At 49.2% G+C, this 26,912-nt stretch overlaps 2 protein-coding genes across 3 annotated transcripts in view; both read right to left on the bottom strand.

The window, feature by feature from the left end:
* Positions 1 to 2,834, bottom strand: part of LOC142066351 (ATPase family AAA domain-containing protein 3) — a 30,766-nt gene extending 27,932 nt beyond the window's left edge. The window contains exons 1-3 of the mRNA XM_075113664.1: positions 2,558 to 2,834; positions 1,966 to 2,042; positions 1,253 to 1,354 (exon numbers count right to left, since the gene is read on the bottom strand). Of these exons, the coding sequence (XP_074969765.1) occupies positions 1,253 to 1,354; positions 1,966 to 2,042; positions 2,558 to 2,786 (408 nt within the window). The 5' untranslated portion in view covers positions 2,787 to 2,834. The remainder of the gene's footprint in view (positions 1 to 1,252; positions 1,355 to 1,965; positions 2,043 to 2,557) is intronic.
* A 2,751-nt stretch (positions 2,835 to 5,585) lies between these two features.
* VWA1 (von Willebrand factor A domain containing 1) lies at positions 5,586 to 26,476 on the bottom strand. 2 transcript variants are annotated; one of them, XM_075113737.1, is made up of 6 exons: positions 25,692 to 26,476; positions 16,921 to 17,484; positions 10,835 to 11,113; positions 9,539 to 9,811; positions 8,479 to 8,748; positions 5,586 to 7,800 (listed from the first exon to the last, which is right to left on the bottom strand). In XM_075113737.1, exons 1-6 carry the CDS (start codon positions 25,762 to 25,764, stop codon positions 7,760 to 7,762), a joined length of 1,500 nt encoding a protein of 499 aa, XP_074969838.1. In that variant the 5' UTR covers positions 25,765 to 26,476; the 3' UTR covers positions 5,586 to 7,759. The 2 variants fall into 2 exon arrangements, with proteins under 2 accessions (XP_074969838.1, XP_074969840.1); XM_075113739.1 differs by having other exon boundaries at positions 5,586 to 7,794; positions 25,692 to 26,287.
* Between the last annotated feature and the right edge of the window lie 436 nt (positions 26,477 to 26,912).

The raw sequence follows: 26,912 nt of genomic DNA, 5'->3' as shown, positions 1-26,912 counted from the left end.
AGACTTACTTTACTGGGAAAACCACATTTTTCATGTTCTAAAACAGGTTACCTGAACTGGCAATTGCAAGCAATAGAACTGTCAAGATACACTGCCTGTCAGACGGGCTCCGTTTCTGACTGATTTTCTTGTTCCTCATTAATTTCTCTCATTGACTTTCCACTGCAACCAGCAAATAAACCCACGTCATCTCCATTGAACTGAAAGTGGTCTGAGGGCCCATATCCATCAGCAAGGAGGACTGTACGAGGGGTGATACTACTCTCTATTCCCAATACACAGACAGCAGAACGGCTTGCAAGTTACCTCCTCAACAACTGTAAAGCATGGCACTACAGAAGTAAATCATGATCGAGTTTGCTTTGATTTCAGATGATGCCCCGTGCACCGCAAGAGTTCAGGAGCTAACCCATGAACAAAGCAGATGACTGTGAGGCTTGCTTCCTGAGCCTGCCCCGTTCAAAGTCCAATCTCTGATGGGATAAAAAGCAACACGTGCCAAATAAGCAGTTTTAGCCATCTTCCAAAGCTAATAAATTAAAATTAATCAAACCCTAATTTCCTGTGCTCTCAAAGTAAAATGTTGCCAGATCTGAGCTCTAGCATAAAAACTAGCTGGCATTTCCCTGATTTCAGTATTATTGTCACTTCAGTAACTCACACTAAAACATACCAGAAAGCACAAGCATTGCTCACAACACAGCCTCTGTAAGTCTCAAATTTCCATCACTTCTCTTAAGGTATTTTCTGCTGTCTAAGAGATCAAACTTGGAAGAATTAGGGTTGCAGGCTACTTAAGACTGAAATCCAAATAACTTAAGAGATGTTTCATTGTCCAGGCTTACACATATACTTGATAAGCCAGTAGTCTTCCACCTTTTAACACCAACAGCTGTTAGGCACAAGTAAGCGTATCTCAGCATGTTCAACAGCACTTCCCTGAAAGCTCCTTTTGGAAAATTTCAAAGAGTACACAGTGAGAGTAACTGCTCCTGCCGGTCCCTTTGGATGTTCACAAATTTGGTAACAAAAGCTCAAGACAGCAAAGCTGCATGCAATTACAAACCCAGTTCAGCATTACAAAGCCAGGGTAGAAGATGGGCTCAGTCTGTGAATTGCCTCACATCTACGCCTGCCCATGAGCCCCTTTCCCCAACCCCCCAAAAAGGGCAATTAATGCATTGTTGCCTTTTCCATAAAGGAGGACACAAACAAGGTCTCCCATCACTTGGCTTCCCCCTCACTCCCTTACTGCTTGATGCTGTTTGGTTTCTTCACTGAGTGTTTTTCGTCTCTCTTCTGCTTGTACCCGTATCTGCTCATTCTTCAGTTGTTCTATGGCAGCTTCATACTCCTAGTAAAATAAAGAGGATAATCACCACACGTGAGCTCAACAGGTCGTCCTACAGAAAAATGCTAGTGACATCTATATTCCAAGAACTCCCTCTGTGATCAGAGTAGTACCCTGCAAAGCTGACCAATGACACAAGAAAGCTAAAACACGATCATAAAAATATGATTGCAAGAAATACCATAACCAGCCATTTCAGGATTAAATACAATTTATTTAAAAAAAAACCCAAAACACCCAAATAAACCAACATTCAAACAACCCCCAAATGCCTTTATAAAAGAAAGAGTAGTCTGTCCTCCACCCAACTACTTTACAGCTCCCTGCAGAAAACCTTGTCATTCCCTAAAAACGCTGGTGACATTCTAGGAGTTACAACCCAGGACACATAAACTGTAAACAAAGCTAAAAATATGTCTGAATATAGGCCAAATCAGCTTGCACTTCACCTTCCAGAATTATTTTTTTTTAAAAGGCAAATAACTATTAGTTGCTGAAGCTGAAGAGTGACAAGAAAAACTTAGCACCCTCGACAGATTACTAGAAAATGAGACTTCGACTCATTCCCCCCACAAACGTGGTGGCTGTGCAACAAGTAATGAGTTCTGACATACCTTAAGTTTCGTTTGCTGTTCCAGCTGCAAGGTCTGCTCTTGCATCTGGGCAAGACTAAGAGCATCTTTTGCATGGCCTGAAATTAATAACGAGGATGAGGTTAGCGATAGCACAAAAGTCTTTTACAGGTAAGGCAATGCTCGACCTGTTCAATCCAACTCGGCAGTAGCTGAGACCGCCCAGCGCATGGCTCTGAGGCACGTCCATCCCTCCCTGCTGACAGACGGCCAGGAACCTTCTCAGCACACCCGTCATCTGAGGCCAACGGGTTTATCCTGCCGAGAAGGTGCTCCCGGTACGGCCCTCTCCCTTCACAGGCCCTGGGGGACGTGCTCAGAGGAAGCCAGCGATCCTGCGGGCCGGGCCTCGGGGCAATGGGCTGCCCGCCTCCCCCGGCAAGGGGCCTTCCCCGGCCTCCGGGCCCACCCCCCTGAGGCAAGGGGCTCCCCCGGGGCAAGGGGCCGCAGCCCCGGGGAAGCGGTGCGGGAGCCCGCCCGGGCTGGCAGGCGCACACGCTGCGCGAAGGCGGGAGCTGACAGGACGCGAGGTACCGACTAAGGGCCGCCACCCCCGGCCCGGCCTCTCACGCACGGGATGCGTCCAGCTCCCGCGCCGCCTTCGCCGCCCGCTCCAGGCCCGTTGGGTCAAAGTTGCTCCATTTGTCCTTGGGCGCCTGGCGGTCCCCGGCGCCGCCTCCCGCCGCCCCGCCGCCGCCGCCGCCGCCCGGTGCCGGCGGGAGGGAGAGGCCGGCCGCGCCCGGGGCCGCGTCGCCGCCGCCCGCCGGGGCCGCCCCGCGGTTCAGCCCGAAGAGCCAAGACATGACACCGCCGGCAGCACGCGCCCACGCGGAGCACGCGCCGCTCCCCGCGCGCATGCGCGACGGCGGCGGGGAGGAACGGAGGGGCGGGGGGAGCGGCTTCCCATTGGGTCGGGCGCGGTCGCACGAATTGCGTCAGCAGCGAGACGTCATGCGGAGCAGGCTGCGTCTTTTGATTGACGGGATGACGCGACGGGGCTCGGCCAGGGAGCGGAATGGTATTGGCTGCGAGGTGGGCGAGTGGGCGGGAGCGCTGGGCTGGGGACGGGGAGCGGAGAAGGCCAAACTAGGGCGGGGTGCGCCTCCGTAGCAACGGGCGTGCGGGGCGTTGCTAAGGGGAGGGCCGGGAGGAATGGGCTTATGCCTGATCCAGGGGCGCGCTGCACTTGCAGAGCCTGTAACGCCAACTACAGCGTGAGGGCGGCGAGGAAGGGGAGCAGAGGGGAAAGGGAAGGAGCTGTGAAAGCCAGGAACATCTCTAAGGCTCCCGTGTAAAATCCTGCAGCGTGAAACCGTGTAAAATGTAGAATACAGCCCAGATCATCCTCAGCATTCAGAAGCAGGCTGCAGTGTCATGGTTTTAGCTGGGATAGAGTTAATTTTCCTTCACCGTAGCTGGCCCAGTGCTGTCTTTTGGACTTAGTATGAAAATAATGTTGATCACGCACCGATGTTTTAGTTGTTGCTGGGCAGCGCTTGTGCTATTCAAGGGCTTTTCCAGCGTCCCAGGCTCTGCTGGGAGCACAAGGAGCCGGGAGGGGAGGGGGCACAGCCAAGAGAGCGGATCCAAACTGGCCAAAGGGATATTCCATATCATGTAACGTCATGCCCAGTGTGTGACCTGGGGGGAGCTGGCCGGGGGAGGGAGGCAGCAGTCGCGGCTCGGGGACCAGCAGCGTTGGTCAGCAGGTAGTGAGTGGTTCTATCGCTTGTGGGTTTTGGTTGTTTTTTTCCCCTTGTTTTCCAGGATTCATTTCCCTCTCTCTCATTATTTTCTTTATTATTATTATGATAATTATCACCATTATTGCTATTACTATTTTATTTTAATTATTAAACTGTTTTATCTCAACCCACAAGTTTTCTTGCTTTTGCTCTTCTGATTCTCTCCCCATGCCGCAGGGGTGGGGGCAGTGAGCAAGTGGCTTACTTGCTGGCTGGGGCTAAACCACGACAACCAGTCATTCAGGTGTCTTTTCCCCCCTCTAAATATTTATGTTTCTTACTAAATACACACTTGAGTAGGGTTCTCAAAAACTTCCTGCAGGCTGCTTGATTTTTCTATCAGACTCACTTTTTAAAAAAAGCTAACAGAAACCAAACCAAACCACCCCACCCGTTGGTGACCTAGCCAATTCATTGCTTGTTCTAAACATCAGTGTTGGCTCTGCAGCGCGATTCCATGGTGCCACGTATACCTTTTGGAAAACCAATACAGTGGCAAAGTAGTTAACATCTGTTACAGGGTAACAGCCCAAGCACTCCAGCCTTATTCCTCAAAATAATCAAATTTTATCTGCTGTTTTCTAATTTCCATCTAATTTTCCATCTTGGGCCAAAGAATGTATAATAAATGTTTAAGAAAGATTTGATTGCAGTACTGCTTAGTACAAAAGGAAAAAGACAAGCACTAAACAAACCTATAATTGCACTTGTAGGCTATTTTCTGGACACATTTCACTGCCCCCACTCAGCTTGTATAGTCAGCACCAGTTTTGTACTGGGTTGAATCTTTTCCTTCATCTTGGCAGTGGTAAAAACAGTCCCTCAGCCTTTATACCTTTGAAGTGTGTGTGCTGGCTCATATTTCTTAGTGAAGCTGCCAAGTTAAGCCTAGCGTACCAGGCAGTCATCTACTACAGTAAATTAAATGCCCTTCTGGTTGACAGTAGCCAAGTGCAGATACAACCTCCGCATTGCTTTCAGAAATTAGCTAGTGCATCCTAATTATAGTAGTTGTTCGACATCTCACTGAGTCGGGGATTATACAGAGGAAGGCTGCAAGTCGTACACACTCAAGAGCAAGTTTCTTCCAAGTGAACACAAACACTCTAGCAAAATTCTGGAACTGGGGCAGTATGCTGTTTTCCTTCAGAAAACCATCATGTGTCGATCTAGGTAACAGATCAGTCAAGTGGGATAACCACTCCCGTTGCATGGAAGGTTGCATTCAGAACGCCCACGGTGTCTTGATACAGGATAGTAGGCGCCTTTGTATTCCCAACGAACATGGGAACTCTCATGTTAGCAACAATCGAGGAGCCTAAAGAGAACCTGGGAACAGCTCATCTACAAATGAAGTTCTTTCTAGTCCCCACACAGAGAACTTGGCTCCTACTGGGAGCCTTGATGATCTGTGCTCTTATCCTACATGGGGTTGGGTGTCACACCGATTATATTGGTACAGCTGAGATGCTTAAATAACCCTAGAAATCATTACGGTTTGGATTAAAAAAAAAAGTAGTTTAACTTACCTGCCCAGCTTGGAATTTTCGTGTTCAGGAGTACTACACATTCTGCCAAGATTTAAGGGACATTTAATTTTTGGCTCCTTGTAAAACAATTCTTACTGAAGCTGAGACATTACTGAGTCTGATTATTTCTATCTATTTCTGACACTTTTTTTGGGGGGTGGGGGTAAAGTTCCATGTAAATCAGACTATGAAGTCATGGGTGGAATGCTTACTTTTCAGTCATTTAAAACTGAGATAGATACCAGCTTTTCAACCCCTACCTCTCGTTAGAACAAAAGCTACACTTAGATTTACCCTTAGTGCCCTCAAGAATGAAGTAATCATTCAATAGCTCTTGTATTGTATATTTAATTGTCTTCAAAAGGATGCATTACAGTTGGGGTGGAATGACACGTTAATGTATTAGTAAACTATGCAGGGAGTTGTGCAAAATTAATTTCTGTCCTACAGCAAGAACGAACAAGATTATCTTATTGCATGAGACATTCCGGAGGCTTTATCTTCCCCTCAGCACGGAGTCCCCATTAAGGTTGATCAGTCACAAATGCACGTTCCAAATGAGAACACAGATCATATAAAATCTTATTTTGAGTTAATGAATGACTCACCTCCCTCCTATTCCTTCCTCCTGAACAAGAAGACAGACCAAGGCAAATGCTCCATAAACCTAGACATGATGAATTCAGCACTCAGGAGACAAGGTCAGTGACCAACTTCCTCTCAGCTCCAAAAGGAGGTGTTGTAAGAAGTCCATAAGCAGAGCTAACGGAGGGTTTGCAGGATGGAGTGATGCTACATGGGGGCTCTTCAACATACCACACAGATTTAACAAAAAAGTTCCACGTGTAGGACAAATAAGCAATAAATTTAAAATAGAGCAAGGGTTACTGAGGGAAGGTGTTCCCACTGATGCTGGGTTTTGTTACCAGAAAAGTATATACATTTCTTTACAGCCCTAAGCCCCGAACTTTGGAACCATGCTGCTCCAATGGCTTTGTCACTAGGTGTTAAAATTGTCTTTTGGTTTGGTTGGTTTTCATTTCCAGCTCCCATTTCCAAAGAGTAGCTCTTAGTGACAGCAAGTTCAAGCCTGGGGCCAAAGGGAAAGAATCAGATTTACTCTTCTCCCTTAAAAACCTGATTTTTAAGTGTAGCTCAAGCTTAGCACTGGGTGGAAGCCCAGGACAAAGACACTAAAGATGCACTAGGTGTTTGCAGGTACTGCAGGCATGCCACAGTAATTCAGTGGTCATGGTCCAGGCACTGTTGTTTAGAGGTGTGTATTTGAATGAGAAACAAAAATAACTGCTTTATCTGGTCTTGCAGTCTGGCTTTTCTCGACTCACTGCTGCTCCTTGAGCTCAGCTGAGGGCTGAGAGCTCCTGAGTTGAGTAACCTGCTGGGGAAGCAAATTCCCAAGTTTTTTTGAGTTTTCTGCTCTCTCAGACTGATGCCAAATCCCAAGGCAAATGTCTTTGGTGAACTGAACCCTTCAAAGTTCATCTGGGATCTGTATGTAGCAGATGAATTTAATACTAGTGCCAGAGGGAGAGTGGAACAGTGTTGATGGGACTCAAGAATTCAGCAGGCAGACAGCAAGCACACTTTTCTGCTCGAGCACTCTGACAGCACTCATCAGCCCTGGCGTGGCACGGCCCTATCATTCTGTTTCTCAGAGTTCACTGACCAAGCTCTGCCACAAACCAAAGACCATCTGGGAACACTAAACTGTCCTTGCACTTTATAAGAGGCAGGACGTCTTTTATAAAGTGTCTTCATGTCCTGGCCAAAGGTCAAGTGGGTTAACAACTTCTTTTCTTCCTCTTCTCAGAAATCCTGGTGTCTTTGACCCAACCTCCTCTGCATACTGTACATTTTGTATTATGTTATTCTCCTTTCTCCTAATGCTTTTCCCTTCCATCCCTGAGATCCTGTAATTTTGGGATGCCTAATTTGAGCCACCGGTTGAATACGCTGGATGAGTTAGAGGAAAGCTGCTCTTTGTCAAGTGTGTCGTTTCCATGCTGTTGTCAGCAGGAATGGATTTGGCCACAGGTAAACCTTCTCTGAGTACAGGTACCCAGAATGAAAGGCCAGGGCAGTAAACAGGTGAGTCTTGAACATGCTCATGAGCTGCAAAAATAAAACTGTATCAACATTTAATAAATAGAGAACAGGCAGTAAGCAAGCAGTAGTGAAGAGTCATCACTTCGCATTTGGGATGTTATCTGTCAGGCATATTTATACAAAAGAGGGTACAGATTTGGGATCTATTAGTCAGATTGGTTGTTCCATCCAGCCAAGCCAAACCTTTAAGCTTTGGGAGAACTTGGCTGAGGGACAGCCTTTGGACTTGATAACCAGAACACCTCAATGGGCAGTGCAGGCTGGGAGATGATCTGCAAGCTTCCCGATTTCCTCCCCTGACCCCTTCTTTTTGTCCAAGTCTTTGTCCAAGCAAGATTCCTTGCTCTGCCAGGAATCGCTTCACTCCAGAGTCTGTCATTCTGTCTGTCTGTGCTTATATCCTTGGGCCTCTGTAGCTGGGAAGAACACAAGAAAAAAAGTATGATGTCAGCTTTATCCACCCATTCCCCATATTTGACTGAGTCAGAGATCTCATCCCTGTGGTCATCTTCACTATCACTCCAGCCTCTTGCTGGGAAAAAGGCTGTGCTTCTGTGCTGTCTCACAGCTGCTTTTTAGCTCTTACTTCACTTCAGGCTATCAGGAATCCCTTTATGTCTCATGAGAGTAAGTGCTTCTGGGTAGAGGAAGGAGGAAAGCAGATGTATTGTGCCTCAGTAGCTGTGTTTAATAGTTAGCTTGTCTCTGCACGTTGAAAAGTGAAGGGTAGCCAAGAGTTCAGATGACTTCTAAACAGTGCATCCAATGCCTATGCCACCTTTAGCAGTCTTCCCACACTTGTTATCCCAAAATAATTGCAGGACTGTCCCCGCTGTCCACTTTCTCTCCTGCCTGCAAACATAACGCCACTAGGAGGAGTATTGCTCTTAAAAATGGGGGGGAAGAGCCCATCTTTGTTCAGTACCTTTCGGGCTGGTAGCTGTGATGAAGCCCTATTAGCAAGCTAGCTGATGAGCACAGAGTATTTCAGCCACCAAGGCTCCTCTGCGTTGGATCTCCAGCACCTCAGTGCCCTTCAGGACACTTTCGCTTGGCTAACGCGCCCCAGGATTCTGCCTTGCACCCCAGCTCACCTGGCTGCATATACACCATGCGGCACAGCCCTTTGCCTGGCTGGTTCTTGTACATGGGCTTCACACACACTTTGTTAGTGGTGCCTGAAGCCAGGTCTGTGAGAAGCACACTGTGGATCTGCGGTGAAACGCTGATGACAGATGAAGGGCCAGTTTGCCGCCGGCATCTGACTCTGTAACCAAGGACTTGCCCATCGGCAGAGTCCCAGGAGGCTTTCAGGGCATTGGGGCCCATGTCTTCAAAGCGAAGGTGCCTCACTTTGGAGCCCTCTGGAGAAAGAAGACAGGGAAAAGATTCATGTTAGTGTGGGCCATTTGTACGGAGTGCTCCTTACTGCCTAGCTCCTTGCTCGTCCTGAGGGCATTGCTCAGAGGGGTTGCCAGCCAGCCTGGTCTTTGTTGTAGAGATGCAATAAGCCATCACTCTACATCTCCGCCCTGGAGGAGCTCAGCCTAATTAGTCCTTAACTTTGTCCTGGTACCAGCACAAAATACTTTTGTTGGCACTGTTAGGCACCAGCCGGATACCTCCCACACCCTCATCTGATGTCATTCTGTGAGCTCCTCACTCTTGAGTCCTGATAAGAGCTAGATTTTGCCTCCTGCAATACCGTTACAGGTATCTCTTCATAGCAGAAGCTTCTGCTGATGAATTTTCCAACCCTCTGATGCTAAATCACATCAAATAACAGACACTGAGGACGTAGGAGGGAAAGACAGTTTTCTTTCTTCTTTCAGGAGATTCAGGGATCTCCAGGTCCGTTCTGCTTGTGACTGCACCAGCAGCTTGGCAGCACGCACCCTGTAATAGCATTCATACTGTGCGTGTCTGATTTCCTTTCAGTCCTATGCCTTATACATCTGCTGCACCCTAATGGCATATCATGTGCTGTTCATCAGAAGCTGCAGCTTTCCCCTTCTCTCATCCCTCCCCAGTAACTGGGCTAAATGAGTTCTCTGGCTTCACCTAGAGGCAGATGATCTGTGCAAAGACGCAGGCACACTTCAGTGACTTCTTATGCTCATGTGGTTTCCCATCAGCAGAGTGCTGCTCACTCACCTTCCTGAGTGCATGCTTTAGCTGACAGGGATTTCTCCTTTCCCGATTTGTAGATTGAAGTCACTGTCACTAGATAGGTAGTATTGGGTGCCAGGTTCTCCACCACAGTGCTGTTGTGCTCGCCATCCACCTCCAGCAGCTTCACTGAGTTCCCAGGGAGTGGTCCATACAGGATCTGATAGCCGATCACACTGTCCAGCATAGGAGCCCAACTAACGTGGAAGCTGTGTGGTCCAGACTCTGAGATGAGAACCTGAGCTGGGCTTATTTCCTCTGAAAGCAGTGTAAAAAGATGTGAATGAGTATGTAATTCAAGGCATGAGAATGCTGTCGGAGGAGCAGAATTGACCTGCACCATACTTGGAAGAAAATCCACCCAGCAAGTGGATGTTGATAGTCATCCAACTCAGCACACCCAGCTCAGCCCTAACAAAATGGTTTCTCTACCTGTGCAGCACAGAGTGGGCAAGGCTACCCAGCCAAAATGGTTCGTGCATGCAGAAAATGAATATTGGATGCAAGTTCATCCTGACTTGGTCAACCCTGCTGAGATTTTTAGCGTGCCACTTTTTTGCATGTTGCTATCCAGCATAAGTCTGAGTTATTCTTCTGGCCCAAATAACTAGTCTGCACAGAGAGGCTGGCTTCTGCTCTGAGTGCTCCCCCTCTCCTTTCCTCTTACACAGGGATTCCCCATCAGTGGATACACCTGCCTGGAGAAGCAGCATGCACCTGCTTCTAGAGCTTTAGTCTCCCCTAGCTGCACCTACAGCTTCAAGTAGGAGACCGGGATCTCCTTGTTCCCATAGCAGATGCTCAAGCTATGGAAGTCAACATTCCCCTTTGGCAGTAACCCACAAAAGGCAGCACTGCTTCTGCCTGACCATCATACTGGGATACTGAGTAAGTATGTGCAGCAGCCTGTGCTTTATCCCCAATGGGCTCTACACCTCAGCCCTGTTAAATATTTGCAAGCTGCGGCTCCTGCCTTCTTCTCCCAGGCAGTGGGCTCTGCTTTCCTCCAAATTCATAGTAATTTTAAGGTAGAAAGGGCATCTTATAGCCATCAGACCTGATCCCCTGTGCTGGACGGTCCAGAACATCTCTCTAAAGAGCTGTCAGCTGAGTGCCAGCATAAAGCAGCTCATTGTGTTCTGTCCTGACCATCTGCCTCCTCCAGTCAGACCATGAGGCTGTGGGATGCAGACCAAGGGCTGTCCTGTTTCCTTTATATATGTGAGGCTCAGCACAGTGGAGCTGTGAATTCCCCCTTGGTCACAACTGTGTGCATTTTACCTGCCAGTGTAGTAACCCTTGTTGTCTGAGGAGAGAAGTAGTGGACGTTGGATTCAGGAATGAGCACCACCTCGTAAGTAGTTTCCGGTGCAAGGTTGCTTAGCGTGAGGCTCGTGTGAGCCCCAGACACTTGCTTTGTCCTCTTCCTTGCTAGATCATCTATTGGGGCATACTCTAGGGTGTAGTAGCCAGTTTCTTGGGAGAGAAGTTTGGGCCACATCAGACGGAAGCTGCTTGAGGTGATATCTCCTGCATGGAGCCGATTTGCTCGGGTAACATCTGGAAGAGAAACGATAGCAAGAATCAATATTGACATTAATACACAGAACGTGGCACATCCAAAATGCAGGCCCTTCTGGATGGGAGATGTAGCCTACAGCGACACTGGATGACAGCTGAAGTTGCCTAGGTGTGGTCAAGCCCCTTCATAGCAATTCAGTGAACCAGACCTTATTTGAAAGGACTAAATCCTTAAAGCTAAGCATAAAGTTTTAAAAAAACCAAATCAAAACCAAAAACACCCCACATGTCAATTGAGGCAGCGATATTTGGGTTTTCACATCACTCCTATCTCTTGGACAAGACCCTTTTACTGAACAGAGCTTGCGAAGGAGATGCATGTGTCCCTACTGCCATGAGGCGGCGTTTTGGCTAAAACAATTACTCAGGAGTGTCTGCACAAAAGGCTTCAGCTCAAGAATACTGCTGCATCTTGCCTCCTAGGCATCTCCAGCCTCAAACCAGTTTGCCACAAGCCTTCAAGTTGCTCTGTAAAGCCCCAGCTTTCCCTCTCCATCCTCTCTGCCTTATCCTCTGTGCTAAGGCCAAATGGTGCGGTGATCCGCTGTGACAGAGAGGTCTGACACAGCAGGAACCATGCCCCTACCCATCCAAGCCTGTCTTCCACCACCAAGAACAAATCTGGAGCAGTCCAGCAAGTTCTGGGCAGGCATTGCTGCCCAACAGATGTGCGGGAGTTACTGTGCCTGGCCAAACAGGCAGCTTCCCACAGTCGGCAAGGCATTACCACGTACCCACCATGGCGAGCGGCACTGCCACTGCCTGTGACAAAGCTGGAGACAGAATCTGGGCATCCAGGCTGTGAAACTCCTGCGGTCAGTTCATCCTGAGCTCCCTGTAGAAATCACTTACTAGTGAAACCAAACCACTCAATTTTGTTCTGTATGTGAAGCAGCCCAGAGTGTGAAGAAATACATTTCCCCCTGCTCTCTGCCTGTACCCAGCGGCCAAGAAGGGGCAGCAACTGCTGAGCCAGCTGCATTCATCCCAGCTGAAGTCACTCCCTGCAGTGTTTCACAGAGCCCCATTGTTTTGTGACATTCAACAGTCAGAGCCACTCTTGTGCTATCTCGCCTCGCTCCTCCTGCTCAGAGGCTTCTCTTCAAGGCTCATGCTACCTTTGAGTTCTAGACCCCAAACGCCAGGCACAAATACCTCTTCTGGCGCTCTGCAGTTCCCCCAGCTTCCTCTGCTACTTGACCCTTCTGACACGCGTGACCGCCTGAGCCCATCTTGGGCGAAATTCCACTGTTCTCTGGTCTCCCAGAGGGGCAGAAACACAGAGGATTTTGTTAGCTCCAGGGAAGCGGCACATGACGACATAAGGATGCCTCTTTTTTTTATTCTAAAGGATTTTTAAAAGCACCCTGAGCATTCAAAAAGTTCATTTGCTCTGCACAGTGACACTACTGAAACCTTATGACAGCTCCCTCCAGCTCAAGCTTGAACACTTCAGAGTGCTGTAAGGAGCTCTCATTGGCTTCCCATTACATGGAGGTAAAGGGAGGCACAAAACCCTGCACAGACCTGCACGACGATATGGGGTAGCCTTGCGCTCTCAGACTTGTCCTTTAGCTGGGAGAAGATCAGCTTTCCTCCTCTGAGCTGCTCCGAGCCCCTGCCAACTTCCCCATACCAAATAAAGCAGCCTCAGTTTTTCCTCTGAGCTGTTCTTTGGCTCTCCCAGGCAGGAACATTTCGCTTCTCCGTGCCCTGCCCGCTCCCATCCCCACACGCTGCCAGCCAGCAGCACTCCACCCCGTCAGAGCTTGGAGGGGGCAGAGGGCGGGAGGCAGCACCACGGGAGCTGCGGCACTGCACCCTTCTGGGAGCCCCACGACTACCAGTGGCCAAGCCACAAAGGAACAGGGCCTCAGCACCAGAAGTCCTGCCAAAAGCTCAGGGAATGGAAATAAGTGAGCTTGGAGCCAGGGGCACTGTAAGTAAGTGGGGCAGATTAAAGTGACAGGGTGCAACACCTGAAGGATGTGCTGCAGGAAGCCCACAACAAATAGCTCTGCCCCTTGTTGCTAAATTACACGTGCCTTGAGTGTATAAAGAAGACAATACACCCCAGAAAACAGATGCCCATGATATGCTTCACAGCACCTCCTTGTTGCCAGAGGGAAGCAGCAAGTTAATCTCTTGTATTAGACCCCGGCAGTGCCTTCCTAGCAACACTCGGAGACAGCTTGTGACACACTTGCCTTCCACCTCCTGCCTCTTGGTGACTTGAAATACCATTTTGCAGCCACAAGCTTGCTGACATCTCGTGAATGCTGGCAAGGTCAAGATTAGACTTGCAGAAATGCTGCTACTTTCATGATGTGCACAAGAAATGCATCCAGGCAGCAGCAGAACCTGTTCTAGCCCTGGGTACATAATTCCCCTCTCTGCAGAAGCTTCAGCTAGGGCTTGGGACAAGTCACATCTGCTTCATAGCTCTATTTCCCTACTTTGATATGGGTCAGGGGGAGGGTTCTGATTCTGGGAGGAGGGGAAAACACTTCTTCATCCCCATGGTGGACATTCAAGGTCTGAGATCACTCCCTCTGGTCACCTGCTTATATTCAGTGCTAAATGAGAATGTCAGAGAACTCTAGGCTCAAAGTCTTCACTGCAGAAGAAGTTATCCAGGACCTTGTTTCAGACCAGAAATGTGTTGCCCTGAATGTCCATGGGAAGTGGCTGATGTTTTGTGACTGCTGGGCAGGTGGGCTTCTGCAGAGCTTGGCTCAGAAGATGGTGCCAAAGGGTGAAACAAGTCAGCAGTTGTCAGTTCAAGTGGATGCCAGCACAGAACCTGATGTCATCTCAAAGGAAGCCTTGGTTTCACAATATTTGAAGGCCCTTCCCCAGGAGGAGAGCACCAAATGCCATATATTGGGTACACAATATATAAGACGCAATGGAAGAAGCCTGAGCTAGAGTCCCCTTTCCTTCACACTAGGAAAGGCAGAGGTATTTGCCAGGAGCCGGCTGTGGCCGTAGCCAGGCTGGCTGGGAACTGTAGTCTGCTGCATTCTGCAGACTCGTTGTATCGGGACCATGTGCCAAGGAAAAAGAGTGGGAGCGAACACACACATCTATCCACGGTCCCTGTCTTGCTCCCTTCTGCGTAGTAGCATTACTGGAACTATTTCAGGTCCACCGTGTCTAAGAAGCAGCCCTTCTCTCTTCTGTGACACAGGTTTTTCAGAAAGGGAACTGAGGCAGAGACGTCGCATCCCTTGGCCTCCACAGAGCCTGTAGCGGGACAGAAACATACTTTGGAAGGGAAAGGCACCTTCCTTTTATCTCCCTGTCCAAGTAGTGGCTGTCTTGCTGTCTAAGACTGAAAACCCTTGCTGTGAACTTCAGACTCAGCCCAGACAATTCCTTACATTATTTGTCTGCTCAGATCTCTGATCAAATTTCTGAAGGCAAAGAAAATGTTTCTGAACGGAGCAACCCCTACATAAAGGTGCCTACCTTTGTACAGCAAGGTACAGCTGCGGAGATTGAACTGTTCCATGGAGGGCTGCCAGCCTACCTGAGACAATAGCAATGTGGAGCCAAGGACCATTGTGTTGGAGTATCTATGGAGCAGGCATGAACCACCCTGTTCCTGGATGGGGGGTAGAGGGAGGAGAGCAACTCTTGACAAAGCTTGTTTGTGCATCTACAAAAGGCTTTTAAAAAAAGAGTAGCCAGAGATGAATGTAAGATAGCTGTGATAATAAAACCAGTCTGGGCTGTTCCAGAGTTGGAAAGGCCTAATTTCTGCCTGCCAAGGATTCTGTCTGTCCCTGCTATCCCAGGGGCCAGGAGCAGGAAGGGTGGTGATGAGGACTGCCTCCTCCAGGCAGGGAAGAGTGGACACAGAGGGCTTTATTAAAGCTAATTCAGTTGATGTTACCAACATCTGGTATTTCACTTAAAGCACCAGCCCCTGGATTCATGTGGGAATCTCACCTTCCGTTAAAATCACAGACTAGTGACTTTTAGACCTGGTGGATGCACAGAATACTGCCCTCAGGCACAACAGAGCATTGATGACCTTTGCAGATCTTACGATCTCCAAGACAATCTTGTGCTGCGAGGATATGCAGGTGATTTCTCACTTTGGGATGCTATTTTATACCACCTGGATTCAGGATGCACTAGAAGCTGAAACAGCCACTTGAAACAAAACATCTGTGGGTTCTGCGTGGCATCTGGTACAGTAGAAGGACTGCTGGTACTGCCCCATGCTCACACAGGAGGGAGGTGGACGACTGGAGAACATAGTCCCTGTGTGTGATTCGTTAAATGATCACGGTTGGAAATAGAAATTGTTACATACAGAGGATTCTGTGGAAAGGGTTACTTGGACACTCCAAAGCCAGTTCTAACCAACTCGCATAGCAGAAGCCAAGTAAGGAATTAAAACAGGATTTCCAATGGAGAGAGAACCTCCAGAAAATGAATGGAAAGTCTGCAAAGTTGTAGTAACTAATCAGCTTTCCAAACAAATCCAGAGACGTCTGGGAGGCGGAGGCAAAACCCCTGCTTTGCAATCACAGGCACTCCCACGCTGATGGCACTCAAGAGCTGCAAAAAGAACATGCATCGTGCAGCGCAGCCTGCAGATTAGCATGAGATATTCCTCTTGGCTTCCAAATGCCTGTCTTCTGGCCCAGATTATGGCTTTGGGTCTCTTCAGACCGTTTCCTGGATGCTTTAAAAAACAGGACTGCTGAAAAATCAAATCTGCCGCCTGTTCCTGTTCTCTGCACGGCAACCGCCACAACCACGCTAGCAACAGAGAGGTAGCAGTTGGCCTGCTAAGCCTGACAAGTTCGGGCTGAGATTTTCTTCCAAGGGCTCTGCTAGCCAAGTCGGGCTATAGATCTGGCGGATGCGGAACACGGTACAACAGGGGATTTATGGAACAAAAACATTCCTCTCCTACAGTTTTAATGCTGATAGCAAGCACCATCCTCGACTGCTCTTTGCAAGAGAACAGCAACTGCCAGCCGCTCGTAGGCAGGAGTTAGATATCTCAGTGTGTGCCAGCCACTGCGCCCGCACATGATGGTATATACAGGAAGTCAGATCTACCCTAGACAAGAGTTTGAGGGTGCTGACAGGACCAAATCCTTCACAGGGACATACATCCCATTTTGTGTACACAGTGTGTTCAATACATTTGTGTCCTCCGCCTCCACCAGATGGCACAGAGCCAGACAGCATTTTAGAGAAAAAAAAATCACCCTGCATGTGAAAATCAAGTTCTAGAGGCTTTGGCACCTTGTTCCCACAGTCAGCAGCCTCTTACTGTTATTAAATCGTTGCCTGTTTGTGAAGCCTTTGGTTAAAAATTAACCTGTGCAGGTGGGGGCGTTTTCATGCTACACTTGAATTGTACGGATGACTGTGACCTGCATGATTCATTTCAGAGTCTTGTGGGTTTTTAAGGAATCCAGATAATATTCTACCTGAGCCTCCTTCCTTTATTAACTGAACAACTCATTACAAACACAAGTTCATCTCACTACAGGTCTGCAGAAGGGAATTTGTCCCAGCCAGTCATGGGGCCTTCCAAGGGGAATAGAAGTATTTTCCCAGGCCTCCTAAAAGCCTTGGTTTATACCGGGACCTATAGCACTGCGGACAAAGCACCTCAGTGCTCAAGGGCGGCAGCGTGGGTCAGGAGGACCATTGATTTTCGGGGATTCTCGCACTGTGTCCCCTGCAGAGCCAGGCACGACTCGTGTTCAGCCCTGTTGCAAACTCCCAGTGACCACAAGCCAACCCCACCGTACCTAGGATAGCATCTCGAAGCTCCTTTGTGATGATGGGTAGGTCATCAACATCCACAAAGTGCAGGTGCTTCTCAGGAGGCTGGCTGGCGGCAGCAGAGAGTTCCAGGTAACTCCCCCGTCCCGTGCTGACAATGAAGACTGTTACTCCCATGTCCTTCAGGAGCTGCATGGGTTCAGAGATATCATCAGTGGAGAAACCATCTGTCACCCAAACCAGCACTTTGGGCACATCTGGCCGGGCTCCAGCTTCATCACTGAAGAACAACTCCTTGGCATAGGAGAGCGCTTTGCCTGTGTTAGTGTCACCCATGAGCTGTCGAGTGTTCCGGATGGCTTGTTGCAGAGTCCCACTAGACAGGTACCGGTTGAAAGGGAACTCCATGGTGGGAGTAGTGCTGATGTGGATGATGCTGGTCTGGACATCTCTGGGGCCAAAGGTGAAAGGCTGCACAAGGTCCCACATGAACTCCTTAACCCTGGAAAACTCATAGTAGGAGACGCTGCCAGAGCTGTCCAGCAAGAAGAGGAGGTCCCCCTCTGAATTGGAAATAGGCAGCTGGGGACCTAGCAGGGGCGGAGAGAGAGAAGTGCGTTAGTGGAATGATGTGAACCCACACCTGCACCGCCATCTGCTCGGAAAGCTTGGTTATCTTGTGCCAAATCTCAGAATTGAGTGAGAATTTAGCCAGGTAGAGACCTCAGGATTTGCACCTTTTTATTATTATTATTATTTACATCTAGTGTGAGGGCTCCTGGCTTTTTCTCAGTCCTGCTGTCAACTGTCCAGGAACTTCTCGCCCCATCTTCCCTCATTGGACAGCTTTGCTTAGACTCATCTGTTTGATCACAACTGTTCTTTGCTAACACTTTGAGATGCTAACACTGAAGTATTAGCCAGACGTCTTCCTGTCATTGTTCACAAACTAAGTTTTTTTTAGCGCCTTTGTTTTAAAGTACATTGCCAAAAAAGCAGTCTCTATTGTGAACAGAAAACTGGTTCCTCAGTCCTCTGAGGTCCAAAAACCTGAATTAGTTACAGGATCACTAAGAGCAAGAGAAAAAAAGTTCATGAGACCCCCACCACCCCACTGAATAGCAGCACTGAGACCTGCTTTGGACTATTTATCTCCCACTGCTTTCTTTGGGTTCAGCCTCACTTTGGGACGCCACAGCTGCTCAGCCTGATTTAAGCCCTGCCCAAGAGGGTCACTGCAAGGGGAGAAGTCAAAGCACTGCAGTGAAGCTGGAAGGAGCTCTTGGAGACGCTGCAGGACAGCAGCCCCGTGCTGATCTGCCCAGCCATGGGACCCTCTCAGCAGCACACTTCAAAAACACCCCCCCACAGGGTTTCACGTTGGCCAAGAGGGTGAGAGACACGCAAAGGAACCATTGGAGCATCTCAGCAATACAGCAGCAGCCCTGAGCACTGGTGGTGTGCTTGGTCTGTCGCTGTGAGCAATGGCACAACATCCAAGCACACAAGTGTAGCAGCTGCCACACTGCATGTACTTCAGTCGGCTGAGACAGAGACCCACAGTCAGCAGAACGGGCACATCTCAGCCCTGCTGCGTGCAGCTTGCCCTCCGGCTCTTGGCAAAGGCCAGCGCTGCAGGGAAGTTTGGCCTTTTGGAGCTCACTCCTTTTACATGTTCTGCACCTCACCTAGATCAACCACCGTTCAACAGAGGTAAGGCTGAAGATGCATCCCACCTAGCTGCTGTGGTGAGCTCTCCAGGAGCAGGGGGAGGAGCTCCCTCGGCCTGCATCGGCTCCTTGCTCTCCAGGCTTTGTTGCTAAGCTTGTTTTTAAGTCACGTTTTACACATTTGCAAAGATAAAGTCAGTGAGGAGGAGCAATAGTTACTTTTTCCTCCTCCTTTCCGTTCACATGCATGATCCCTACTGCTCAAGGAGCTACTTGGATGGCCAGAACAGGCCCCGTGTGTCTCAGAGGAAAAAGGCCAGTCACGGGAGAAGAGAGGCAGACCATAAGAGTGAAAAACTGGGATGAAATATACCTGAATTTAGCCTAGTGCCTGACTCCTGAGAAAATGCAGCCTCTTATCAAATGAGGGCAGGATGAACACCTGATATTCCTCTGGTCCAAATTCGGTCAAGATGCACACCAGGTGGGAGCAGAAAATGCCATAGCAGCAGTGAAGGGAAATAACTTCCTGGGACACTAATCTCACCTCCTCATTCTTAGGTCCTGCGCAAGGACAAGGGCTGGAAGAGAGCAGGGAGCCAGGGTGGAAGAGATGCCCCAGACCTAACCCTGCAGGGGCAGTGGGAGCTCAGGCTCCTGAGCACACCCAGCACCTCCACACTACACCCATGCGGGATCTGCAAGCACTCCACAGCCTTACAAAACCTCATGACAGTCTTTCCAGGCACATGTTATTAACCCATTACAGATAAACTGAAAGGTCAGGACAGTGGAAAGAGGCAGGAGCTCAGGCACAGCGATCGGGGTAGAGCTAAATGTACAGCCTACAAGTCCTGGATCCTGCTCTCACTGCTGCAGGAATAATGCCTCTGAGCTACCTCAGCTTGCACTGACACCTCTTGTTACACCACACCAGGCTGATCCTGAGTACTTTCTGCTCCCGGCCGGAGGTGGACGTGGTTCCAGGAGCTGGGAACAATCCTCACCAGCCTGAGCCAGCAGGTCAGTCGTGCCCCGTGTCAGGGAGTAGCCTCTGCCGTTCAGAGCTGCTGCTCTGGGCTAACACGCTGCCATCCCAGAGAAAGAAGCAAACTTCTGATTGCCAGACCGAGAGCACCGTCAAGGTCAGGAGCAACCTTTGGGCCTAAAACAACTTGAAGGTTTATCCCATCTTATGACAACAGCAGTGCCTGGAAGAAAAAATGAGCTGTATTTGGGAAAGAATGAAATGATAAAGAATGAGAGATGAGAAAAACTGCTGGCTCTTCTCTCCCAGGAGAGGTGGCTGCTTCAGACAGGCTGCCTCTCGGTTCAACGGCTACAGTCCACATCAGACTGGCAGAAAGCTCTCTGATTTATACCACTATTGGCAGGAAAGTCTGGAGTGGAGGGACTCCTCCCTAGATCACTTTTAAAAAGCTGGGATAATTTGAGCTTTTCTTGCTCTTCTGAACACATATTGACTTCCATTCCCAGATAGTCTTAAGAGCAGCACCTCAAAGGGTCTCTGGGACACGACGTCTGGCAGAAGGGCTGCACAGACCCATTTCTGCCCAGGAATGCAATATGTCAGGAAGAACATGCTTCTGAGGGTGTGGCCTGGAGTCCCACTCAGTTTGACCCATTTTCTTACCATTTCAATTAAACTGCTGTGTGGGAAGCACAAACACATAGGGGACTCCTCCTTCTACCACTCTTAAAGCTTGGGAGATTTACGCTAGCTGGAATATCAATAATGAATTTGGAATTCTTTTAACCACCACCCTGCTTTCTGACAGCTGTTGAGGTGCAAGAAGGGAGAAAAAGCCTTGGACCAGGGATTCCTTCCTGCTCATTTGGGCTCCTCTGTCAGCGAAGGGATCAGGAACGTGGGGTGGCCAAGAAGTCTGGGCTCTGGAGCACAGAAGTACTTGGTGCAGCACACAGTTGAGTGCTGGAGCCATGTATGGGAGCCAAAAACCACAAGGCAGTAGACAGTTGAATGGAAAGGCTCCTGTAAAATTAATTGCTCCACGGAGACAGCTCATGCAGACAATTCTCCCCCTGCAGAAAGCCATGTCAAGGCAGGCCCAGAGACCGCAACGAGCCTGGCAGAGATGAGCAGGGGGTTGCTAAGCCCTCACTGGGGCACTACTCCAAGAAGCAGATATGAGATGGCAAAATCAAGAGGAGGGAAAGGACCAGGGCAGGGGGACAGTGAGTGGGCACAAGGGGACTATTACATGTCCTGACAGTGAAACCTAATGACCTGAGCACAGAGAAGATCATGAACCAGCAAAAGAACAGCCATTCAGGGTACAGCGCAAGGGGCTCAAAGGGAAAAACAGAAGGTGGGGAAGTGGTTCAGGCTTGAGCCATAGAGGACTTGATCCTCTTTGCCCAGTCTTTATTTGGACAGACTTTACTCTGCTATTTATTTCCCTCACTGGGTACCGTTCAGATGCCTGCCTGTGCAGCTAGGGCATGAGTGCCTGTGTCTGTCCCAGGGCAGGAGCATCCGTGTCTGGGTGCTCAGGAATGCCAGGGGGAAGTACACTGGAGAAAGGGCCAGGTGTGCTGGGAACGCCCACAGGATGGGGGACAGAAGTGACATGTATGAGTCAGGAGGACCGTACTTATTGCACGTGCTATTCTATAGGCGTGCACTGGAAAAAAGCCAGAGTGCTTGCACACGTGGTCTATAAATGTGCAAATAAACATGCTGCCTGCAAGTCACTGTGCTGCTGCAGAGACCAAGGCAGCACAGGAACCACTCTTCTGTCGTAGGTGCTGGCTGAGGAGGCAGAGGCATACCAGATCTCCTGAGACAGGAGAAATCAGATGGAGCCTTCAGAAACGGAGAACAGTAAAGTTATTCAGAGGTGACTAAGCAAGAGACTCTAAGAAGAGGCAGGAGTAGGACCTGCAGTCTATGTGGATTACAGCCAATTCTGCATGACCCAGCACAATTCAGCCCTGTGCTGCAGACACACGCACACAGAGAAACTTGGCGTTCGGAGCTGAGCAGAAAATAAAAGCGAAGTTCAGTAAGCTTTCCTGCTTGCCCATAGCAACATGTAATTTCATCACCACATCACCCAGTAGAGCCGATCCTGTGACCTACAGGTCCCTGGAGCTCCCTTCCTCCTAATGGCATTCCAGCAGGGCAGAGCAACAAGGGCTTTGTTTAGAGCTTCTGGCTGCACGAAGCACGTCAAACACATGTAGCCACGGCTCTGTGTTTTACCCTCCGCTGGAAGAAGTACAAGGCACTTCCTTGGCTGGCAAGCCATAGAGAGAGATCTTGGCAGCATAACTGCTGCCTCCCAGGAGGAAACCTTGTTTGTCCCCTCTGCTCCTCACCAGTCTGAGGGTCACTCGCTTCCCTAATATTGCAACAAAGAGCTCTGAAAGCTTCTGACCCAAGCAGGGCAAGTATCAGTGGCCAAAGGACATTGCTCACAAGTGGTAAACAAGGTCACATGCACTAACACTCGTGGGGAGGAATTCGGAATTCACCACGGGGGAGCAGATGCAAGCAAAATCCCACGACTGCCAGAACTACCTGCATGGGGGAACACACGGGTGAAAACCAGCATGGAACACCTGCTCGAAAGAGAACACCAAAGGCGACTCAAGGGCCATGCCCTCGTCAAATAGCTCTCTTGGCTGTACCCTGCAGCTCTGGGGCACCAAGAGAGCTGGGCATAATGTCAGCATCCTTTACACACTGGTTTGGCCCATCATACATCGCTGGAAATAGCTGCGCTAATTAGAAGGCTCTGCAGGAAGAGCTACAGCTTGACACCGCAGTGTTCTGCCTGGAGGGTAGAAAGCATTGTTTGTCAACAATTGGTTAACAAGAGCAACGGTTACACTGGTGAGCAGGTATATATTTTGGAGCTAAAGAGACTGTCTCTGGGTGGAGCCGAAGACTAATCCTTCATACAGGCAAATACCATCGCAGTTACCTCTACTTAACACTCAGCCCTGCATAAGATGGAAAAAAAATCCTCCCATTTAGATTTCGTCAGCAGAAAGGATTCCTTAAAAAATAAATCTAGACAAAGGATCTCACTACATCTGGAGCATGGCAAAGGTTATGAAGTGACTGGACACCCCGTCGACCCCTTCAGGTTTAGGTTTTCAGTTCCCTCATCTTTCTTCCTGTCCTTTGTCCTTCATCCAACATAAACATGCCATCCCTGCCAGAGGTGGGGCTGTGGAGGTTTGTTACCAGCAAATCCCTGCATTACGCAAGCCGCCGCTGCTGCTTTCAGGCCGTTTCCTTGCTTTACAGCAAAAGGAGATCGGCTGTTTGGCAAGATGCCAAGTGACGATTTCTCACTTTCTGTGGGATCCTGCGAGAAGAGGCATCCATTAGCACCTCCCCGCCTCCGGAGCTGTCAGGCCTTTGCTTCTGAAGAGCTGAGGAATAACTCCGCAGACCTCATATCATCGCTGCTCCTGTGCTCTGCTGAAGTCTAGGGAACAACAGAGAACACGCAGCAGTGTCCTGTTGTCACCCTCTAGCTGATACGTGGTCACTAGACACAGATCAATCATGCAAAGAAGTGTTTTGAAGGGATCAATACGGGAGCGAAATGTCACCGTGGAGTCATAGTGCTGCCTATTTAAACACTTGGCTTTTCCAGGAGAAAAACAGCTGGTCGGACTTCCCTGTCTTACACTGAGATGCTGACAGGAGACATCCGCTTCAAGAGTTCCCTGCACTCTCAGCTGGGACCTGAGCACATGCCATGGGCCTGATTTACATGGAACTTGGAACTTGTAGAGCATAAAGGATTTAATGGCCAAAAAAGATCATGTCCTGTCTTGGTCAACTATGTTTGAAATTCCATGTTTATCTTGCCTTCTCACTGCTTGGCCATGGAAAGAAAAAAGTTCTACTATGAGTGGAGCCAGGTTTGGAGGCTGAAGAAAGCAATCTGTGCTTCCCTGTGGCCCCTTGGGATCACAGTGAGAGGCAGGAGGAGAAAGGCGCCGCCTCTCCCAGAAAGAGGTGTCCCGCCAAGCCAGCCAGAAGGTGTTTCACACTTAAAACCACGTCAGAGAAAGACCTGTGCCATGGGAGGCAGCTAGATTGCCTGCCTATTTAAGGAGCTGAGCCCCACCAAGCAAAATATACTTGTGTGACTAAAAGCCCAAACTGCCTATGCAGGTTCCAGCTCGTCCATGCCACAGATTACAGGCTGTAGGCTGAGAAATGGCCCTTGAGACAAATTCCTCTGGCAGAAAAGAAGCTGGGTTGCCATCTCTTACGATCTTTTCAGGAGTTTCACTGTCTCTGATGTTTTATTTAGAGCTTCAAGAGTCCTGAAATCATAGAATTATGCCAGGTACTGAGCTGTGCTTCAGGAAGAAAAGGACCCCTACAAAGGGCATATGGAAGGACTGTGTCTTTATTTTTCACTTGCTGCACCCACAGGGACGGCAGCATCCCCATCCTTTTCTGCTTATGCTAGTCCAGAGTAACCAGGTAACGACAACCTAGTTTTCATTTATCAAAGGCCAAACTATGAAATGGTCGCACTTTACACCGATGCAACAGAGATCTGGACCTGGACCCAAAGAGGGAAGTGGTGGAACTGGTCATGGGATGCTCTGCCTTGACTTTGTGCCTCAGTGCACTAAGGCAATAGCCACTGCCCTGAAAAAGCTGATCCTTCCTGAGCACGTAGAAGCACCACTGGCCACCCGGTAGCTTCCCCACCTTGTCCACTGCAGCTGAGAATAAAGCCACAACCATTCACATTCAGTCAAGTCCCTAGGAAACAGTTACAAACATGCATCCCCACCTCTCCAACAGTTCCTCTCATTGTGCGATCATGGCACACCACCATGGCACCTCCAGACAAGAGCTAGCCCATGCCCAGCAGCCCTGCCAGACCGGCTGTTTGCTCAAGGTGGCTTTAGGGAGCACCTGGGAGGAGCCTAGGAGGCCCCCGCACCAAAGCTGCTGGGGAACGAGCACCTTGCTGACCAGCAGGTTCATCTCTTCTAAGGGTACTTGGCAGCGTGCGAGATAAAGTCAGCACATCAATAGCACAACGTGCACAGCTTCGCCTCTGGAGCGAGGCACAATCCTCCTGGAAAGCCATGCCTTCCTTTTTCACATACTCTGAAGGTCTGAGCGTTGTGTTTTGTCTGGGCTGGAGAACCGCCACATACACCCCCGTACATGACGACAGGAATAACTGCTGCCTGTGTGGACATTGTGACAATGCCAGGGGCAGCAGTACCATTCCTGCAGCAGCCTGTGTCACTGCGGGACAGAATCCAGGACCTGTAAGGGGATCCGAGCACTAGTCCGCTCTGCGTACCAGAAGCAGAATCAGACCCCAGCAGTCTGGGCTGCTGTCTGAGCCTAAGGACTTCCTGACCAGGTAAACAAGAGGTTCACTTCTTTCACACTGGATTACATTTCCCAGGTGCAGTGAAAACCAGAGGCAGACAGCAGTAGCCCTCCAGTCAAAGAACAGAACCTTTTTCTACTTATGAACACAAGGCAGAACAAAAGTAATCGCATCAGCTTAGCCATCACGATGCGGGCTAAGCCTGCTGCCCAGCACTACAGTGCAGGAACCAGAAACGAGATATTCATCTCCTCCGAGTCCCTTCGTCTGCTGTCAGTTCTGCGAGACTGACCCGTAATCGTCTTCCCTCAATGATATCCAAGAGAAAGCATTTAAACAGGAAATATAACAACTGAATCACAGAGATTAGCACGAGAACAACAGGACAGGTATAGTGTAAAACACTTTTTACTTCTCTTAAGCGATGTGCCTCGGTACTTAAGTAATAGTGAGGAGTCAGGACTTTTTCCATATTATTACACTAAACTCTGCAAGTTTCTAAAACAGCTTCTTTTCCACTACTGCAAACAAGCAAGATAAAATTTCTTTCTAAAATTGCTATATTAGAAAGGTTTTTTGTCTGTTTTGTCCTTGTGCCAGCAAAGTAACATACAAGTATAACTATACACCTAGAGCAGCAATATAACTTCAGCTTTTATTCTGAAACGGTTTTATGAGAAGCTCTAAGGACCAGGAGGTACTAAATAGGGGAAAGCAGTAAGGGAACGCCTTGCCTTTTCAGACACTCACCTCTCTCAGGTGTGTTCTGTCCCACAGCAAACTGCAGCCACAGACCAAGAGAAAGCACTGTCTTGGCCAACATAGCAAAGTCTGGTCCTGGGCAAACTACCTTAAATCCAAAAGCTCGGCTCTGTGAAGGCAGATGAAAGGCTTAAGATCAGTCATATTATGTGCAAGGATCCGCCAGATCTCAGGGTGCCACTTTTATGCTGCTCATGCCTTGAGATCCGACTGCTTCTTTATGTGTGTTTTGCTGGGCTGTGGTGCAAGCTTTGGCTCCTGTAGGCAATTTTCCTTCCCCCCCCCCCCCCGCCTTTTAAAGTCATAAATCCATCTTGACAGGAATAGCTGAAGGAGAGGCACAAACAGCACTCCTGCTGCTCTTCCTCTCCCGAGTTAAACTTGCCCCAGGAGTGTGGATTCAATCGCAGGCTGTCTGCGTGCAGCTGGGCTGGTTTGAAAAATAGATCCCTATAGATAAAACTTTGGCCCTGGCAGCAGTCCAGCTACCAGGAGGAGGGAGAGGAAAAAAAGAAAGCTCATAAAAAAAATCCAAAACTGCTCTGCTCTGGAATGAACTAGAAGGAAAAACACGGATGTAGAGGAAAGAAAAAGTAGAAAGGCTGGAGAGCATGCCCTGCCCTGGGAATATTGGCTAATCTTCTGGGAGGAGGCAGGCTGAGCGTTCCCCCAGGTCCTAGCGCTAAGCAGCGGGTGCCCCTTCCCCTCTGCTGCCCCGGGGCCACCCACGAGAGGTACGAACACACGCCATGCCCCGCTGCTTCACCCTGGACAAGACCTGGTGCAGAAGTCAAAGAGATGCAGAGCCTGCGGGAAGCAGCCGCTGCCAAGGCGGGGAGCGTCAGCCCTGTAGGAAAGGGCACGAAGCAATAGTCTCCGGTGCAGCTGGTACATGCAACAGCCTGCTACATGTCTACTGATTATCTCCCTTCAGTGAGGTGTTAAATACGTTCTCAAGTCTGTGATTTCTGAGTCAAAGGGGACTCACATGCCTGAAAATAAATCTGTGCAAACATCTTACTGGATGGAGGGGTGGAAGAGTTTGGCAGAGAACATACAAAGACCCCTGGTTCAACCTTCACTGGCACGCAGCCTCTCTGTTTCCCCGCTGTGCAGGAGACTTTTGCCAGAACAAAAACCAGACCCAACCTAGTTTCCCTCCTCATGGCTGTCCATGCATCTGCTTCTGGCTGCTACTCATCAGGTAGA

Source organism: Phalacrocorax aristotelis, chromosome 19, assembly GCF_949628215.1.
Source record: "Phalacrocorax aristotelis chromosome 19, bGulAri2.1, whole genome shotgun sequence".
Lineage (NCBI taxonomy): Eukaryota > Metazoa > Chordata > Aves > Suliformes > Phalacrocoracidae > Phalacrocorax > Phalacrocorax aristotelis.
Note: the sequence above shows the minus strand (reverse complement) of the source record. Positions and strands in the feature narration are given on the sequence as shown.

Coding starts and splice junctions, on each gene's coding strand:
- VWA1 (XM_075113737.1), bottom strand. CDS start 25,764: ATGTTGGCCAAGACAGTGCTTTCTCTTGGTCTGTGGCTGCAGTTTGCT. Junction 8,749..9,538: donor TAAAGCATGCACTCAGGAAG/GTGAGTGAGCAG, acceptor TTCTTTCTCCAG/AGGGCTCCAAAGTGAGGCAC. Junction 7,801..8,478: donor CATGGTGTATATGCAGCCAG/GTGAGCTGGGGT, acceptor TGTTCTTCCCAG/CTACAGAGGCCCAAGGATAT.